This window comes from Paroedura picta, chromosome 2, assembly GCF_049243985.1.
Source record: "Paroedura picta isolate Pp20150507F chromosome 2, Ppicta_v3.0, whole genome shotgun sequence".
NCBI lineage: Eukaryota > Metazoa > Chordata > Lepidosauria > Squamata > Gekkonidae > Paroedura > Paroedura picta.
The window spans coordinates 92,498,859-92,519,751 of record NC_135370.1 but is presented as its reverse complement, the minus strand read 5'-3'; the positions used below and the strand labels follow the sequence as shown (position 1 = coordinate 92,519,751).

Below are 20,893 nucleotides of genomic sequence, written 5' to 3'. Positions count from 1 at the left end.
TAGTATGGCCAACCTGGTGGTGTGGTCAATGAACAGAGGATTCTAATATGGAAAACTAACCAGGCTTGATTCCCCTTCTTCCACATGAAACCTGTTGGGTGACTATGGGCCAGTCAAAATTTTCTGAGAACTCTTAGCTCTGCCTACCTCACAAGGAGCCTGTTGTGGAGAGAGGTGATACCTTAAGGTAGATGGGAAAGGGGTATAAAAACCTACTCTTTGCATCTTCATTTTGTTGGTTTAACAAATTGATACACACTTGTGTGTGAGCTATTTACTGGGTGCCTTTTGATAGGGAACAAGTTGAGATAGTTTTAAATAAACAAATGAACTTGGGATATTTAAAAAGCAGAAGTAAAACAGCTATGCTAACATGCTGTTAGCAGGAATTCTACTGCTATTAGGCAGTTTTTGCTAGACTTCCATCTTTGTCCTTTTTTAAACTTTAATATCTGATTTTTTTTATCCTGAAGGCCGAAAACACTAAAAAATCTGAGAAAAATATATTTCTTTACTACAAGAAGAAAAGACTATGATTACCTTTATCAGAATGCTTTGCTGCATTTATCAGGAACAGAACTTTGCCAACAAGTCTGATACCACAGGGGTATGTGGTCTCTGCTCTCAACAACTGGTATGGAAATTTATACAGCACATTAATATGATATAACTCGTATCATAGCCTGTTGTAACAATAGGCTAAAACAGTGGTTCTCAATCTGGGGGTCAGGACCCCTTTGGGAATCTAATGGCCCTTTCACAGGGGTCATGGCAGGGTGAGCAGCTTGGCTGGGAGGGCGCTGCCACTGTTGCCTCTCCTCCTGCAGGCGTCTGGAGCAGTGGAAAAAAGTGAGATTGGCATGGTGGGAAGAGAGGCAGAACTAAATTGAGAAACCCCGGAAAGAAACCAATTTATATACAGTTGTGAACAATGGATCTACACGCCATTGGTCAGTTTCAGTTTAATTTCTGTGAAAGAACACCTGCATGATTTTATGGTTGGGGGCTAGCTGTCAGAATCCCGATTGTTGCCATGATTTATTCTGTCTTAGCCCTGGTGTAGCCATATTGTATGTCTATTCTCTAACCCAGAACTGTCTGCTAAATTGCCAGCAATGTAACAAGTGCTGTTATCACAGTAAGTAGTAACTCTGGGCGCTCCAGGGCCAGGGGTAGGCATGCTATTGTTCTTGGACGCCTTTCCGGGTGGCACCTGGACACGATATGCTTATTGTGTCTTTGTGTGTGTGAACATCTTTGGGTGGGAAAGTCGGGGAGATAAGAACTGCATTTTGAACTGACAAGCCAGTTTTGGCTTTTAACATCCTGGATAGATCTGCTATGAAATAAACGCTTGCTTTCATAGAAGCTGTTGTTTTCAAGCCTGTCATCATGACACCACCACACCATGAGGAACTGTATTAAAGGGTCACGGCATTAGGAAAGTTGAGAACCACTGGGCTAAAGGAAGCTGGGACAAGGTCACGCTTGGGGAGGCTTCCCCACCCTACACCATCCTCACCACCAGGCCTCAAGGAGAGGCCTAGCATGGAATGGATTGGGGCACGGTAGGACATCCCCCTTCCTCCACCTTTACTGGTAGTCGTGAGGCTCGGCAGTGAAGCACCTCCAGCTCTCTCCCCATTTTTCTGGCTATGGAGGACTGGCAGAGGCATGTGTTGTGGCCAGAAACAGGAGGAAGCGGTGGGTACCAAACACTCCACTCCATACCCACAATCAGGCCTCAAAGGAAGGCCCAGCATGCGATGGATTGGGGCACACAAACACACTCAGGGCCAATCACCTCATGTTTTAAGGAGTGCATTGTCACAGCCACAAACTGGGTATTATTGGGGGGGGGAGATTTGACCAATATATAATTATCTTTAACCGCTCCTCACGGAGCGGAAGAAATAAAACAGTAAGGGCCCCGAGGGCGGGCCCTGTCCGGGATGAGGAAGGGTGCCGATAGGCCCCTTCCCCTGGACTGAGAAGCGGAGGGCCCAAACGAGAGGCGCAAAGCGCCTCCTGATTGGCCCCTCTGCTTGTCAGTCAAGCCCCAAACTGCCAATCAGCAGCCGCGCACAGCTTCGTGCCTCCCAACCCACCCCACCCCCCACCAGAGCTTTCCTTCACTCCACGGCGGCCATTACTCTGCTGGCCGCCGAGAGCAAAGGTAGGCTCGCTGGCCCCAGCCCCAACAACAGCTCCCCAGACCCCGGGGAGCCTGCTCGCCGGCTCGCTGGGCCACCCAGCGCCCTCCCCGGGGCCTGGGGAGCGTTTTTCAAAGTCAGCCAGGGAGCCAAAACACTCCCCAGGCCCCGGGGAAGGTGAGCTGCGGCTCCAAGAGCCGCGGATTGCCTTTCCCGGGGCTTGGGGAGCATTTTTCAACAACGCCAGCCGACGAAAAACGCTCCCCAGGCCCTGGGGAAGCGGATCCGCCGCTCGGGGAGCCGCGGATCGCCTTCCCCAGGGCTTGAGGAGCGTTTTTCAACAACGAGAGCCGAAGAAAAACGCTCCCCAGGCCCCGGGGAAGGGATCCGCAGTTCCGCAAGCCGCGAATCGCCTTCCCCGGGGCCTGGGAAGCCTTTTTCTACATCAGGGGTTGGGGAAGCCAAACCCTCCCCCAGGCCCCTAGGGCCTGCTGTATTTTTTTTTACAGCGGGCTATAATGCTAGTCTATCATAATACTGTTGCAGCACTGCAGTAACAGAACAGTAAATGAGTAAAAGGAAAAAAGTTTAGAGATGCTATAGAAAGGAATCAATGTCCATTCACGTTTTCAGAAAATTAACAGAGCCCTGTGATCGGTTCTGTAACTTACCTGTTGTATACCAAAATAACCAGGAATCTATAAAAGGGAAATAGTTTACTAGTAGGTTTTTTTTTCATGAAAAGTGAGTTAATGCTGGAAGGTTCTGTTTTTTCATAAGTATTATATTATGATTCACCTCAGAGATACGGAGAACTGATAAAGGTAAAGGGCTGTTACAATCTCCTATGTTTAATAAAAAAAAGGAAACAAAGCTTAACCCTGATAATGTTTCCTAATATTACTATATAGATCCTATTAGTTCATAGTCAATTTGATGATCCTTCAGTTGTTCAAAGGAGTGGTGTTGGTTTGAAGATATCCAAACTCAATAGTATAATTCAGGGTTCCCCAACATGGTGTCCAAAATGGTGTCGGGCTTTTCATAAAGATGAAGGGGTGACTGAAGGCAGGGCTTATTAGTTCCCTCATTCAGATAACAACCTTTGTTTATAAATTATAGTTATAAATTATATAAATGTATATACTTTATAAATTATATATTAGCAGTACTGTATCAGATAACAACCTCTGTTTATAAATGGTATACGTGGCAACACAGGTAACAAAATGCTATAACCATATATTCCTATTTAAAATGCAATAAGGTCAGATTTTGTGAGTGAACTGGAGAGTAAAACATTTCCCATAACAAAATACAACTTGGGAGCAAAGGCAGCAATACAATATATTCTCATTAAGCTGCCTAAAAGCAGAAATTCTCTGGCTACTGAATACACTGCCCCCCTAAATTATCCTAATTTACTTTAAACTTTAATGTGTATATATTCAGGGAAAAACAAGATAATTCAAATATATGTTGCTTATTCATCTATTTGACATTCAGTAATCTTAAAAACTTTAAAAACATGACAAGCTTTACAGAACTAAAAGTAATCTCTTTTACATACCAAATAATTTGAAACATGACCACAAGCTTCTCCAAATAAGGAAATGCATGGCCATTTCCTAGGCATATTTACAAGGACCAGAGCTCTCTATATTTAGACCAATCCTATAAGAAAATCATTGAACTATTCATACATTAAGTAAGAAGAGGGAGGGAAAAGCCAAAAGCAAATTCTATGTGAAGCCAATCTCAAGCAATAGGTTTCCTGACTGTCACAGGAATGATTCAATTGCTCTGCACAAAACAGCTGTGCAGTGTGCATCTACCCTACCCCCAATGGACTTCTCATGCCCGTACCTTCGACACCTTTTGATATGTTGCCAGAGGGTACTTCAGGAACTGCAGCCAACTGAAGTGCTATACCCAGGCCAAGCACACACCCCTACCCTTCCTACGAACCCTGCCACCAAGGATCTGTCCAAGTATCACATCCGGTCCAGTCCTTGAGATAATGAACAGCTTGGGCCCAGCCAAACTCCCACCCATTCCTTCGTGTGAGCACTCTCGGAATCTCAGGGCAAGGCACCATCCAGCCTGGCTCATCTGAGAAGCAGCAACATCACCACTATGCGAATCTGACAGCTGTCAAGCTATCAGCTTGGCTGTCAGCACTCTGTAAAGCATGCTGGGGGCATAGCTGAGAGCCCTTACTCAGTTGAGGACTAGGCCCAGCTGCAGGCCCTTCAGTCAACAGCGACCCCCCCCCCCCAGCCAAGATGTACTTGAGAAAATTGAATCAAGCCTCTCAGTGGGTGAAACATGTGTGTTCCCTGCCTGTCTGCCTAGACGTCCGGTGTTTCTGTTCGCTGTGGCAAAGGCCTGCTGGTTCATTCCTGGCTCCTGACCTCGACTCAGCTCTTTGACTCTGCTCTGGTTCCCAATCGCAGGTTTCCCCATGACCTCCCTTCGGTTCATGACTTCCTTTCATCTTTAGATTGCTGTCTGATAACTAAACCATGATATGGATTGGAATTCTCTCTGACATCTCAACCCTGGCCCATCTCCCATGGTAAACTGAATTCCCTGTCTTTGATCTCACAGACTGGACTCTGGACTCTAACCTTGCTAAATGATTTGATCTCAGCTTCCCAGCTGAGGATGTAATTAATTGATATTCAGTGTACAGCCCGGTAGGGCACCACAAGAGTAGGACAACACTTGACCAAAGGCTGATCTTATCAATGATGGTGTATTGTTTTACCTTAATGTCTCTTCCCAGTGATGTAATTCTTCTGGTAGCTACTTCCTGTCCTTTAATTACTGATGCATAAAAATCTCATTAGTAGATGGTCTGCCATTCCTGGGCACCCCTTCTAGTCAAAATACAGGAGTAATCTGCTCCCAGGACTTGTTCACAAGCTTTCACTAGTTCCAGAGGTTCTCTAATAGCCCATTAGAACTTTTTAATCAAAATGTGGTTTGCCCATTAATGAATGCTTAATTTCTTTGGTATTGCCCAATTGATCGTATCAAGGCTTTGTCTTAGGGTCTCCATGCCCTGCCCCTAGTCCCCAAAAACTGCTATAAAAAGAGAGCAAAACCAAGCCATTTCTGTTCTCATGTTTGGCTCTTCCTTATGCAAAACTCAGCTTGCTGTTAGGCTGCTCTATCTGGACCCTCCTCTTCTTGACAGATGGTAAATATATTTTTTCTCTCACACCCTATCACCTCTTTAATTTAATCTGTATGGTTGTGTTTAGATTAATAGTAGGTGTGTTGTTAGGGACCCTTTTTAAAAATAAAAAATCCTTTTATTTATTTTTAAGAACTGCCTCTGCCTATGATTTCTGACCAGATACTCTTTTTGTATCCACTGGTATAGTATCTTGCTCATTGCCTCTCTCATATTATTTGCCTCCTATAATTGCTAATTTCCTCATCATAAATTCAGAAAACAAGTCTGTTTCAGGTAACAGGAGGATAGTTTTAGACAGCTGCCATTTCTTGCTCAGCTATATTAGGTATGTTCCAGATTTTTTGGTTCCTTTGTTCTCAAATATACCTACCTAACTCTATATTAGAGAGTTTGGAACACAAATGACTGTCATAAAAGTATGTGTTGGAGACATAATACAATTCCCTCACAATATACAGTATCAATTTTTTTATATCCATACTATATCTATAGCTTTGTAGCAGCAGCAGCAGCAGATCGACATCTGAAACCTTTCTTTTATCATATCTATATCTTGTCTCCAGTGGTTTCCTGTTTAAGGAATTGATCAGGCCCAGAACCACTTCAAAAGATAGAGATCAGATTTTTGCATCTTGTGAATGAATAATATGAAGCTAGTAAGGTAAAGGTAAAGGTATCCCCTGTGCAAGCACCGAGTCATGTCTGACCCTTGGGGTGACGCCCTCTAGCGTTTTCTTGGCAGACTCAATACGGGGTGGTTTGCCAGTGCCTTCCCCAGTCATTACCGTTTACCCCCCAGCAAGCTGGGTACTCATTTTACCGACCTCGGAAGGATGGAAGGCTGAGTCAACCTCGAGCCGGCTGCTGGGATTGAACTCCCAACCTCATGGGCAGATGAAGCTAGTAGATCTTCACAAATTCAGTTAGTAAAAATTTTCACCATCCAGCCTCACAGGTAATGTAACTTCTTCCACCATAGTTGCCATCACAACTGAGTGTTGTAAGTTTATTCTTCCTATTCAGAACTTTAAAAAATCAAAGTATAACTTGAAAGTTTTTCAACCCAGTTATCCCCATTTACAACAAACAAACACACACACACACACTCTTTGGGTTGCCTCTTCCACTTCCACAGTTGACCTGCTCATTTCAAAGATACATTAATATCCTCATGTTCCAATAAAGAATAAATTAGAAAAGACATATTGTACAGTTCCTCCACTGTTTGATATGCAGATTCCATAGATAGAAGTTTTGTCTTTCTGTTAATGAAGTGAATATGAAGAAATCAGGAATGTCAAAGCTTATATTTACAGTAAAATTAAAATACTAAAACAGCAACAAAATTTCAAGTATTCTAGAAGGATCAATGTGACATTTTAAAACCCATTATGCATATATCTGCAATTTTATCCTGCAAATTATTCCCATTGATTATTAGTGAAATCAGTTACTTAGTATTATATTGTCATTCAAATTGTACCATGAAAATAGCAAAAATCTCCTAAAAAGGTAATCAATAGTTTAATTATCATCATTCATTCTGTGGTCTGAATGAATCATTCTAACAAAATGTCACTGTAATTGAAGCAGTAAACACTAATTATGGTTTTAAGAATAACACATATCATGTTAATAATGTTCCTTTTCACAAGTCTTTTAATTTTTTTAGATCTTAAGAAATGTACACCTAGCATCATCTGTTTAACAAATATTTCTGAGAAATGGATTCAGTGAAATGAGCATTAAAATCTATAGTGAACTAGATGTTACAAGCATCCATATTACTGTAACCATCCTTTTAAAACTTGAATGCCCACTCATTTAGACAATAATGACAAAAAATGTAGCACAATAGAAAGGTCAACAAGAAGACATGATAGATTCTGAGGGGACCTAAGGTGACCAGATTCTGAGGGGACCTAAGGTGGGACACTGGGGGCGGCGGGGGGGCGGCTCCTGGTTGGTGGTGGTGGCGGCAGCGGTAGGCGGGCCCCCTCCCCCTCTCCTCCCGACCCTTAGATGATGACTAGCAGCGACAGCCTCCTGTCTAAATGCCAATTGGGTCCTCCACCATGTCCCTTCCCTTACTTTCCCACCGGCTCTGCAGTCCCCTCGCTCTCATGGGGTGGAGCTTGCCAATTGCTCCCCCCAGGCTTCAGGCACACAAGTGAGGAGCCGCTGGAGCGCCGGGGGGAAAGGCGGGCCCGGGCGGATATGGGGCTTAAGTTCACCCCTGCCTTCAGCTGCAGAGGGCCTGCCCTGAGCTGAAGAGGCTGAGACTGGTGGGGCGGTGGAGGGAGGAAGCTGAAGAAAAGAGAACAAACCAGCAGGAGGAAGGCAGGAAGCACCCCGCCACAGACCATGGTCGCCACTCTACTTCACCTCGCGCCTCCAGGACCTCGCGCCATTGGCAACCCGTTTCCACAGCCAGCGGGAATGGCGGCACCACGCAAGCCCCACCCCGGAGCTGGGGGGCCTGCGCAGGGGCCTCCTGAGCCCGGGCTGCCCGCTGTACTGCCTGCCAAAAAATTTAAAAAATACTAAAAAATTAATTTTAAAAAATTGCAGAACGTCATGGGACACTTGGAAAATGCCGCGGGACAGGGTGCAGATGCCCCCAATGTGGGACTGTCCCACCAAAGGCGGGATGTCTGGTCACCTTATGATAGATGCACACTGTGTGGAGAGGGAGAACTTCTCCACAGATATTCTCAGGTATTAGTGTCCATAGCTGCCAGAAAGATGCTTATGTGCAGTTCAGTGGTAGGCACAGGAATACAAGTATCACTGTAAGAATGTCCACAGGATGATGAATCCTTAATCCTACTTGCTGTGAATCAGTGGTAGATTGGGACAAAAGAAGATTGTGACATTCTGCATTTGGCCTGGGTCTTGGCAGTTATCTTTTAATTACAGCTGTGTATAAGCTTTTCTTTTTGGCAGGAAGCTCCTATTTAGTAAACACCACTGTCTTCTAATTGGTAGCATATTAGATTATGAATATCAGATTACTAAACTGCAAACCACTCTGCCCTGTCAACAGGGAAACTTAACACAGAGAGGCCAAAGGTTTCATTATGAGCTGCCCTGTTAGGATTTGGTAATTTAGAGTTGGTTCTTATATGCTGCTTTTCTCTACCCGAAGGAGTCACAAAGTGGCTTACATTCGCCTTCCCTTTCCTTTCCCCACAACAGACACCCTGTGAGGTAGGTGAGGCTGAGAGAGCCCTGATATTACTGCTTTATCAGCTTTATCAGTGCCAAGGTGAGCCCAAGGTCACCCAGTTGGTTGTACGTGGGGGAATGTGGAATCAAACCCGGCTCGCCAAATTAGAAGTTCACACTCCTAACCAATCCATCAAGCTGGCTACGGGGTGCTAGCCACCTATGAGGTCAATAACTGATGCTGATAAAACCTGAGGCTTATGAAGGCTCTGATTGCTTGTTTCTGACACATCCATGCACCAAAAGGGAGAAAATGGAATTGGCTGATAATTGAAAAATAGGAGGGACTTAACTATGTCTGTCACAATGATAAATCCTGATGGGGGGCAAATGTGGCACAGTCTGACTAGGAATTCCAGGAGTCACAGGTGGGAGAAAGCAAGGAAAGCTTTCTGCTTGGGGTTTCTCTCTTTTATACATCTCAGGCAGTGGTGACTTTACCTTTCTTTTGTTACGATTCAGAAGGGAAGATGCCTGGAGGCACATCTGTACACACCAAGAAAGTCAATCAGCAGGAGACTCATGAAAACTAATTTGATCTGTCATACTCTTTAATAAGAGTAAAGTGCCTTCCCAAAGAAGCAGTGTTTTAAGAGTCTATTTTTTCTCTTCTGATTAATTTCAAGCAGGGTTTACAGGCCATAGTACTGTGAACCTTCCCAAGAACAAAAGTTACTGATCATTTCCTTTTGGTCAATGGAAGGTTTTGTTGTTGTTGCAGGAACAGTAATGCATGAATAAGGTGGCTGTCACATTTTTCTGGTGCGAAGTGCTGCAAAAAAAGGGAAGAAAATTCTCCCTTCAAGAACACAAGGGGGAAAACTAACACCAACAAAGAAAAGAGGGGAAGGGGAACTAATGCTTAACTATATACAACAAAAGTTATTTACTTATTGTATTTATAAACCTCCTTTCTCACTGAGATTCAAAGTCCATTTCACAGTGTAAATCAATAACTGTCCACAAGAAGAGACACAAGCATAACATATGTAAATACAGTCAATTGGGGAAACATCTAATGAGCAGTGTGCTGTGGTTACTGAAATCTGAATCAGCACAGCATAGTAGGCATGATGCAGTAAAGATAATGAAAAAATGGTATTATATCAGTAGAAAGCAATAAAATGGCAATGTACAGCAAACTGATGATATGTCCTGTATATAGAAGTATAATCCACTGTCCTTTTCTCCTTATAAAGTACCTTCCTGAATTATTTTGTTACCATATAGCTCTACCATTATAATAGAAAACCTCACCTAAACAATTCAATTCTACATAGTTTGTGGGATAGCAGGAGTAAGGGAGCCCGCATGACCTTTTCAAACAGGCCATTCCAAAAGGTGGAGGCTAGAAAGAGAGCATATTCTAAGGGGAGTTGTGAATTTCACAAATTTACAGAGTGACACCTGAAAACAGCCCAGACTAAATAAGGGCTGCTGTCATGGGAGAACATGGAAGGAGATGAGGTCCTACTGATATGAGAATTCTATACACTAGAGCAGGTTTTCTCAACCAGGATTTTGTGAAACCCTGGGGTTTATTGACAGCCTTGGAAGGGTTTCCTGAATGGGTAGGAGTTAATTGATTTTTAATATATTTTAAAAATTTGTTGAACATTTATTGGTGATATGACCATATATGGTCATGTCAACCTGCCCCCACCTGCCAATGATGGGCCTGGAGTGGGTAGAGAGGGGCCCCCCAGGTGGGCATGTACACAGCTATGCCTCCCATCCAAATACTGCACAATCCAGCACTTCTGGGGTTTCTCAAAGCCTTAAGAATATTTCACGGGTTTCTCAACAGTAAGAAAGTTGAGAAAGGCTACAATAGAGTTTTTAGATCTGAGAGAAGAAAATCCATAGTGAAGTTCCCCCACACTGTAGCCAAAGTGATAAGAAAAGAAACTGAGCAGCAAAGACCTAACTCTTCTGGTATGCTTGATTCAAAGCAGTCCTTCTTGGGGGAGATTTCTGCACCTAAATTATGCCACCAGAATGTTTATTTTTTATTATTTATATATTTCAGTTCCTATACCACTACTCCCAATGGCTTGTGATGGTGTACAAAAAAAACTCCCTACCATAAAACCCATAAAACAGTAATTAAACCCCAAAAAACAATAATTAAAAGATTTTTTGGGGGGGGGAATGAATTATCTGACTCCTTTGCACTACCATGCGGGGTGCCACAGGGAGCAATACTCTCCCCTACTTTGTTTAACATCTATATGTGACTTCTTGTCCAGTTGGTCCGGAGGTATCGGTTGGGATGTCATCAATATGCAGATGACACCCATCTCAATCTCTTGATGGATGGATCTCCCCCCAGAAACATTTGGCAGCTGTTTGGAAGCAGTGGCTGGATGGATCAGGAAGAGTCTCCTGAAACTCAACCCCTCCAAAATGGAGGTCCTCTGGCTGGATCGAAGGGGGCAGGACCAGGAAACGCGTCTTCCCTGCCTGGATGGGGTACAATTGTTGTCTGTGCCCCAAGCCAGGAATTTGGGAGCGATCTTGAATGCCTCAATCTCTATGGAGGCCCAGATCACTAAGGTAGCCCAGACTGCGTTTTTCCATCTGTGCCAAGCATGGCTACTAGTACCCTACCTGTCCTTGGAGCACCTGGCCACTGTGATCCATGCAACAGTCACTTCTAGGTTAGATTTCTGTAAATTGCTCTACATGGGACTACCCTTATCCTTGGTCCAGAGGTTAGAGCTGGTACAAAATGCGGCTGCACAGGTCCTCACCAGGTAATCTTGGAGGACCCATGCCCAGCCTCTGCTGGGGCAACTGCATTGGTTACCTGTCTGTTTCTGAATTAAAGTTGTAATGTTGGGCCCCACATATTTGAGGGACCGCTTACCCCCTTATGCCCCCCACAGGGCACTTCACTTCACTAGAAATCTGCTGACAGTCCTGGAACTCCGGGAAGCACACCTGGCCTTGACCAGGACCAGGACCCTTTCTGTCCTGGCCTCTAGCTGCTGGAATGAGCTCCCTAAAGAGCTGTGGGCCCTGACAAAGCTCTCTGAGTTCCACATGGCCTGCAAGAAGGAGCTCTCCCACCCGGCATTTGGTTGAAGCCGGGTAGTGATTCCAGGGCTAAGGTCCCCCCCTCCCCTTAGGGATTTTGGGCCAGTATTAGATTGCGCTTGAACCGTGAGGTGATTAACCCCTTCTGATATCTGTTTTTGAGATCTGCCTGATTTTAAACCGGCCCAATGGTTCCCTGTGTGGGGAATGAATTTGTTGTTAACTACCATCTGTAACATTGTAGAGTTTTAGAGTAATATTTTAATGGGGGAATTGTTTTATACTGTTGACATTGTTTTATGGATTGGATCTGTATTTTACATACCTGTAAACCGCTGAGAGCCAGTTCACTGAGAGCGGTGGTTATATAATTCAAAATAATAAATAAAATAAATAAAGCCCCAATTAAACCAGCCCATGATGGTGACAGCTCTCTCCCCCTTCCCAGGCTCAACAGACTACTAATATCAATAACCAATGCCTCACGGGGACCATCTCAGGAAGAGCCTGATCTTCTGAGAGGGGCCAGATCTTCCATTCCCTGGCCTCAACTGAAAACCTAGTGGAAGATTTCTATTTTGCAGGCTCTGCTGAACTGAGAAAGTTATGACAGGGCCCACAGCTCTCCTGGGAGCTCATTCCACCAGGTAGAGGCCAAGACAGAAAAGGCCCTGGTCAAGGCCAGGCAAACCTCCTGCAGGCCGGGAACCTCCAACAGATTCATACCTGCAGTGTGCAAAGCGCTGCAGGGGGCATAAGGAGATAAGCGGACCCACAGATATGAGGGGCCCAGACCACGGATGGCCTTAAAGGTTAATACCAAAACCTTGAACTTCATCCGGGCTACAACCAGGAGCCAATGCAGCTGCCTCAGCACAGGCTGGATGTGGATCCTCCAAGGTGTTCCTGTGAGGACTCTAACAACTGCATTTTGTACCAGCTACAATTTCCAGGTCAAAGACAAGGGAAGGCCTGCATAGAGCAAGTTACAGAAGTCTAATCTGGAGGTGATCGCTCCAGATGACTGTAGCCAAGCAGTCTGAGGACAGATACAGCGCTAATAGCTTCCTAGTGCAAATGGAAGAATGCTACTCCTGTGACGTAGGCCTCCATAGGCATCCAGGTTCATCTCCACATTCCTGGCAGAGGGTCCAGTCTGAAGCTGTACCCTCCGAGTGTCAATCCTGGACCAAGGAGGCAATGGGGAGGCGCGCAAAGCCAATGCCTCCTTGGCCGCCAGACACTACGTGTCGATGTGGGTAAAGGAGCAGGGATGGCACTTCGAAGACGCGGCGGCCCTGCTGCTTTCCAGCTGCACAACCTCCCAACTTGCCGGGAAAGGAGCAGGGACGGCGCGTCGAAGCCTAGCAAGACTGTTCTCTCCCTCTTCCTATAGTTACTCTAGTTTTCTCTCAATACCTCCACAACCAGCTAGTCCAACGGTTTTCAACCGCTCCCATGCCGCAACCCCAACTGCTGAACTACTCTGACTGTGAAAAATATTCCCCTGATATCTAGCCTATATCATTGTCTTGTAGTTTAAACCCATTACTGCACTTCCTTTCCACTGCAGTCAACGGGAACAGCATCCTGCCCTCCTCCAAGTGACAACCTTTCAAATACTTAAAGAGGACTATCATGTCTCCTCTCAACCATCTTTTCTCCAGGCTGAACATTCCCAAGTCCCTCAACCTATCTTCATAGGGCTTGGTCCCTTGGACCCAGATCATCTTCGTCGCTTTCCTCTGTACCCTTTCAATTTTATCTACGTCCTTCTTGAAGTGATGCCTCCAGAACTGCACACAGTACTCCAGGTGTGGTGTGACCAGTGCCGTATACAATGGGACTATGACATCTTGTGATTTTGATGTGATGCCCCTGTTGATACAGCCCAAAATGGCATTCACCTTTTTTACCGCCTGCTCATATTTAGCATATAATCCACAAGTACCCCAAGGTCTCGTTCATACAGTGTTACCTAGGAGCGTGACACACCCCATCCAGTAGGCATGCTTTTCATTTTTCTGACCCAGATGCAGAACTTTACACTTATCTTTATTAAATTGCATTTTGTTCTCATTTGATCATTTGAACTCATCCAGTGCAGCTAAATGCCTCTCGACAACCTCTGTGTCCATGTCAACCTGCCACCCAGACACTAACCCTTGGCTACTGCCATCTCTAGATGTGCCTAAACCCATTGACCTGTGGGAAAAAACAGATGTAAAATAGGTGCTGAGCCGTTCTGCTTTCTCTGCATCCTCCATTAGAGTTTGTCCATCCGCACTCAACAGTGGGCCTATTGCCTCCTTTACTTTACGTTTGCTCCTCACGTAACTGAAAAATCTTTTCTTGTTACAGTGGGCTTCCCTGGCCAATCTTATCTCACTCTCAGCTTTGGCCTTTCTGATGATTGATCTACAGTGCCTAGTAACCTGTAGACACTCTTCTTTAGAGCTCTGTCCTTCCCTCCATTTCCTGAACATTTCCCTTTTCTTTCTTAGTTCCTCTTGAAGTTCTCTGTTCATCCAAATAGGCTTCTTAGAGCTCCTGCAGTATTTTTGTCTTTCTGGGATAGTCATTGATTGAGCATGCAATAGCTCTTGTTTGAGTAGTGCCCACCCTTCACATGCTCCCTTCCCTTCCAGCATTCTCGTCCATGGTATGACAGTCATCATATCTCTGAGTTTGCCCTACGGAAATCCAATATCTGCATCTGGCTACAAACCTCCTTGGCACCCCATCTCAAAAGGAATTCTATGAGGACATGGTCACTTCCCCCTAGGGTCCCCACCTCCTTCACCTCATCCACCAACAGAAAAATGTTTCTGTTGCTTTCAACAGGCAGGTCAAAAGTTCAGTTACACCGCCTCCTTTCAGCTGTCTTTCTCCTTCAGTGGGGGAAGTCCTCCACACTGGTTAGGTCACGCCTCCAACTGCTCCTTGCAGGGTAATGCAAATTAGCAAGCCTTCTGGGATCGTGGTAGGCTGACCCCTCCAGTCCTGTTGCCCTGCAAGCTCCGAGCAGGATTGTCATGGATTGAGCATGCAATAGCTCTTGTTTGAGTAGCGCTCACCCTTCACATGCTCCCTTCCCTTCCAGCATTCTCATCCATGGTATGACACTCATGTCTGAGTTTATTAAAGTTTGCCCTACGAAAATCCAACATCTGTGTCTGGCTACAAGCTTCCTTGCCCCCCCCCCATCTCAGAAGGAATTCTATGAGGACATGGTCACTTCCCCCTAGGGTTCCCACCTCCTTCACCTCATCCACCAACTCTTGTCTGTTGGCTAGTGCAGCATCCACATCCTCTCGTTGGTCAGGCGGTCAGTAGAAGACACCAACCAACACACTGTTTTCCCCTCGCTTATTATCACCCAGATGCTTTCCGCTGTAGATATACTCTCTTTCACTAGAATTTCCTGACAGGTAAATAAGAAGGCACTAAGGAACTAAAGCCACAATCCTCTGACTTTCTTATATACTCGAAATGACAGAAAATTACAGTAGGCCCTGAATGTGTGGGAGTTAATGTATTTTTTAATGATGTGTTGAATATTCATTGGGTGATATGAGCATATATAATGTCGACCCAACTCTAAATAGCCAATGATGGGCTTGAAGGGGATAAAAAGGGAAGGGGCCCCAAGTGGGCGTGTACACAGCTATGCTTCCCAACCATATTTTACACAAACATGCCACTTCTGGGATTTCTTGAAGCCTGAAGAATGTTCCATGTGTTTCTCAAGAGTAAAAAAGTTGAGAAAGGCTGTTCTATGTAATTCTACTATCCACTCTCTTTCCCAGCATAGGTCATCAACAAGAAAGAAAGAAAGAAAGAAAGAAAGAAAGAAAGAAAGAAAGAAAGAAAGAAAGAAAGAAAGAAAGAAAGAAAGAAAGAAAGAAAGAAAGAAAGAAAGAAAGAACTGCACACACAAGCAGCTAAGAGCAGAGATGTATTTTTAAAGGGACAGGAAGGCTATTGTTCTTGGACTTGTAGGCATTCAGAAAACATCCCTTGCCTTAATTTCAGTAGCTGGTGCTTTCTCCGATGGACTCAGCACCATATGCTCAAGAGGGAGACCAGAGTAACAGCAGTTTCCCAGCACCAGTTTCTGGAATCTCCCATCAAAGAAGAAGCAGAGACTTTGCAATGCATTGCTTTATATTCTCTACCCAAACAGTTATTCCAGAAGCCATTGAGAGGCCCAAGAGAATCAGCTGGGTCACAGTTCCCTTTTCTTCATCCGCTTAGGGAAATCATAAATAAGAAGGACCATTACAGTCTGTAAACTTGCTAGGAATGGAATCTGATTCTCAATTTTATACAGGAAAACTGTTTTATACAGCTTGCTGAATCTCGCTGGCAAGGAATGGAATGTCAGACCCTTCCCTGCACATCTTCAAATCTTTAAGACTCAGGGAAGGCCTTTTAAGTCACTTCCCATTATTCTGTCTGCACAACTAATGTGAATTATCTATCAGTTTTGATATGTCATTCTAATCAAAAGTACTAGAAACCTTGCACACACAGAAAAAGTAATCTCAATGCACTGCTTATCATCGCCTGCATAGCACACGCACTGCAGATGCAAATGCAGATTACCTGCTTACACCGCTCTGACCAGCTCCCCCCCCATCTGCAGTGTTTATTCACTAAGATATACTATTAGTAGTCATGCTGTACTATCATCATACTATTTACACAAAGGGGGCAATGGCACTTTTGGGGGGCTGGGACAATTTTTGAAATTCACCACTCCCACTGCAGAACTGCACGTTGCTCTCCATGCTGCTTATGAGTATTTCCTGGAACTAATACTGTAAGGGGCTCTCTAAGGTGAAGGAGGAAAATCCCTGTTCCTCAAGTCTTGCTCTGTTCACAACTCTTTAAATTGAACCCACAATGCATTTTCAAAGTGACTAAAATGCATTGCATACATTATTGCTGGAATCCACAGAACTATGTCAAAGTTGGCATAGTTGGCTGAGGGACAGGCTTGCCAAGGGGCCACGCAGTGAGCTTATAGCAGTCTTGAGATTAGTACCAACAACCAATAGCTCCTATTTAATACATTTTTAATCATTAACTCTAACCATTACTAAGCAAATACATTGTTAGACGCTAGAATGCTGTAAAATAGCAATCCCACCAAAACTAGTTTAAAAGCCAACCTTCGTCACCCTTTACTTTAGGAAAGAAAGCAACAAGGAGACCCTATAGAAAAACTGTACAAGCATATATAATTAAGACATAAATTAATCAAGTTTACCATTCTGACTCAGTAGGGCTATAAAAAAATGAACAAGAATAATAGTGGGTTCAGGATTTTTCAGAACAGTGTTTAATATCTACACAGTGTATTAACTGGCATATGAACAGCAAACGAAGTCACAGATGATATGTATCATGCCTCCAATCACGAAACTTATCAGAAACTAGCACAGGTACAAATATCTAAGGTTCTACTGCTGCATATGCTGTCAGGTGCATCAATTATTAACTTGTTCTTTTACTCTTTTCTTCAAACACATTTCAAACGTATGAGTAATTGTACAGAAACTCTGACTTAACTCTAGTTATTTCCTTTTGCCATTCTTAGACTAGAAAGCAGCAATTGCTCCACATTTAGAAACAGTAAACAAAGACTGCATTCCTTTAGAAAGGTTCACCAGAAACTCAATATCTTTTAGCAAGTGAAAGGTAATAAAACTTGCTTAACTCTTATTTATTCTGTACTGCAATTTCAGTCATCAGCACAATAAAAAGTCATTTAATAGAAATCTGTCAATTTTCAGCCCTTGTCACAACACGCCTGAAAAAGTTACAGGAGAGTCTATTTTTAAGAGAATACTGAATAAGAAGGAAACACACACAAAAAAATCTAAGAATCTTTCTCATATCATTTCTCCATATACATAAATGTTCAGGACCTCTCTTTGCCCTGTGTTAAATCAGGTTAATCATCACACAACTGACTGAATCATGTCGCCTATGAATAAATAGGATATGGAGATTAAAAAACAAAAACCAGACAGAATCATAACAGTGTAACAGATACATCTTTGCTACAGCATGACAAAACAACCACCTTCAGTGTTGCAATGCAATATACAGATAAAAGCTTTGCTTCTGAACAAGCTCATGTTCGCAAGATTTAGGCTCATCAAAAACCTATCTTGACAAGAATGTTTTAAAAGAAACATTTAAATGAGGGATTAGCATAAAACACATCAATATGTTATTGTTAGAAGTGCCTTTGTTCTCCAATTCAAAGTGTTTTCAGGCAAGTGTTCATTCTGCCAATAGCAAAGCAGGCACCACAATGCAGTTTTACAAGACTGAATACATCTACACATCAAAAACCTAAACATGTACGTACCTGCATGTCACCTGGAAGAATGGATGTTCCAGCTGAGAAATAGAGTTTGAATATACAGGTTTACTCCCCATTGCTTTCATGTATTGGAACTACGTACATCTCTTTCACATTCTGTATGTTAAAGCTGAAGTATTAAAAACATATTCATCCATTGGTACAGCGTCATTCAGCAGCCAAAAAGGGGGGGGACCCCAAGTGCACTATGAGCAGGTCTTAAAATTCTGACTGCATATCTGATCGCTTCTTCCTCAATGGCAACATTTTCCACAGAGATCACCCTCCACAAATACCCCAAAATTACAAATGTATATTTTTTCAAAATAAGACAGAGGTTTTTATCCAACAGAAGGCAAAATCTTGTACCGTAGTCTTCTAGCACAGATGAGGCATGTAATGCTGTAGACTAGAGAGAACAAGGGAAAGGAAAAGAGCGACAGACCTAGTATCTTAAACAGCAGCCTGGTTTGGCAGTCAGCCAGCAACCAGCAGAACTTATTGCCAATGCTGCAAATCCCTCCTATCAGCTAATGAAGATCAAGACTGCAGGTGAAACATGATTTTTATCTTCACATCTAGGTTTCCTTCAGAAATACTGATGTATGACCTTGAATTCCCTTTTCAGAGTTTTAAACAAATTAAACCAAACAGCAATTGTTTGTGTTACTTTATTAACCATATATATCTATCTAACATTGCTGCAAATCATACCAGTGCAAGAATTCAAAGTGCCTACATATCCTAAGTGAAGCTTTAAGCCTCATGAATTCCTCTCTTATTAGCATGGTTTAAAGATCACTGTCTCACATTGAAACCATGTGTTCAAATACAATATTGGGAGCAAAATGAAACATTATCTACTAATTATGAAATATGTCTCTAAAAGGAAAATAAAATCAATACTGAAAAAATAGGAAGCATGATCAAGAGCACATTCCCCAGTCTCAAAGTATTTGCATCATCTACTGTCATAATAAGTTCAACACCCAATGAATATCTTAGAAAAAACATGGTTCAAACAAAGACATAACACAGATCAGCATAGCTCTAAATACCAGAAAATGAATGAACCTTCAAAGTGCTGTGTTTTTTTTAATTACCTAAACAACATAGGTAAATAACTAAGACCCTACAGTTTGAACAAAATGACGAATAAACCATTCTAATGTATTACCAGGAATGTGGTATATAAAGATAAATAAATAAACAAGGAATATGACAATAAAAACATCTAAACAAGATAATATCCTAGGTAGAACATAGCTAAATAGCAGACAGTTTTACCAGTACAAATATTTAGGATCTAAGTCGATGAATATAGAAGCCTACAAGAAATGAAAATGTGAGAAGAAAAAATCAGGGGAAGGAGGTATATGTGGGATATTTAAATTTAATATTTAGATTTTGTTGGAAGTGACTTCACAAAAAGGGGAAAAGATGAAGGGGCTGACATCTGACCTGTACATGATGTCACATGATGGGTTATCACCTCCCTGCTGAGCTCCCTCTCTAAACTCCAACCTTCCCAGACACCATCCCCAAATCTCTGGTTTTCCTACAACAGAGTTGGCAACCCTAGATGTTATGGGACAATGTACATGTAAGTGATATATACAGCTCTTCTATAAAAACTGAAATAGGTCTTATCCCCAAAAGAGCTTGGTACAATGTGATAAGAACCTGTTACTTGGTGAAGTGTAACACTGCAATCCATGTTCTGCCAGGGCACATATCATTCCTAGGTACACTGCATCAAGATATTACATGACAATTTATGAAGACACATACATCAGAATGTTAACGGAAACCAGAAATATTTGGTGTTGGGCAACTGATATAATATTTAAAGTTCTGTGTCTCCTCAACATACCAAAAATATGTTCATTTCCAGATTATCAGTAACTATTTAAAGCTTCAATGTTGAACAAAAATCTGTCACTCTTTAACTGGAGAAAAAACCAAACCAACAGCCCTCACACACTAGTCTACAAGATATCAAAATTTTAATTCTAGTCTGCAGTTCTGTTGGCCTAAGACTTTGCTCCAGAAAATTCTTGTTAAAAATTAATCCAGTTAAATTATGACCAGAAGAGCAAGTTTCAGGACAAAAATAAGTCAGACCAAAGATGGTAAGTTTGAAAATTGCTTCACAAATGAGATGTTGTGCATTTTTCTGAATTCCAGGAATTCTTCATTATAGATCTAAATAAGATGAATGTAGCATGTAATCACATTTCATATGAAATAATTCCACTTTCCAGCTAAATGCCAGAACTAAAAATGCAAACCTAAATTGGCTAGATGAAACAACATTTCTAGACTGTCAGCTGATGAGTCATGCCATCTAAGAGGTGCAGATTAGACCTTTGATTATTTTTCTTAAGGCTTGCCAGCAAGCTGGGCTATTTTCATCCAAGCACTTTCTGTCAGATGAAAACTCAGATCTAGTACATTTATCTAACACATTTTTATCTTGCCTTACCACCAAGTGTACATTTTATACTCATATCAATCCTGAGAGGTAGATTAGGCTATGACACTAGCTCAGGATTTCTCAACCGGGGTTTAATGAAACCCTGGGGTTTCTTGCAAGTCCTTGAAGGATTTCCAGAATGGGTAAGAGTTAAATATTTTTTATATTTTTTAAAATTTGTTAAACATTTATCGTGCTATGACCTTATACGGATTTTGCGCAGTGGCGTCCTATGCGGCCGTTCCAAGCTGACGCAGCCAGTGCCGTACCGTGGGGGGGGGAAGGAAGGTGTGGGCACTGGTACGTCACTTGGCACACACACGCAGGCGTGGAGCTCCGTGTGTGTGCAGAGTTATGCACCGGCACCTCCCCCCCATGGCGAGACACTGGCTGCGTCGGCTTGGACAGCCGAT

The 20,893-nt window shown here is 43.0% G+C and overlaps 1 protein-coding gene across 11 annotated transcripts in view; it reads right to left on the bottom strand.

The window, feature by feature from the left end:
• The window catches only part of PLEKHA7 (pleckstrin homology domain containing A7), a 182,503-nt gene that overhangs the window by 119,169 nt on the left and 42,441 nt on the right, over nucleotides 1-20,893 (bottom strand). Inside the window, exons 1-2 of one of the 11 annotated variants that reach the window (XM_077321640.1) lie at nucleotides 18,374-18,418; nucleotides 18,011-18,042 (exon numbers count right to left, since the gene is read on the bottom strand). The exons of 8 other annotated variants lie outside the window; for them this stretch is intronic. Coding sequence is in view for 1 of the 3 variants with exons in the window: in XM_077321638.1 (XP_077177753.1) it covers nucleotides 18,011-18,090 (80 nt within the window). In the remaining 2 variants the exon portion in view is untranslated. Of the gene's footprint in view, nucleotides 1-18,010; nucleotides 18,439-20,893 lie in introns of those variants that run through there. 2 more of the 11 variants (XM_077321641.1, XM_077321638.1) reach the window with 2 other exon arrangements.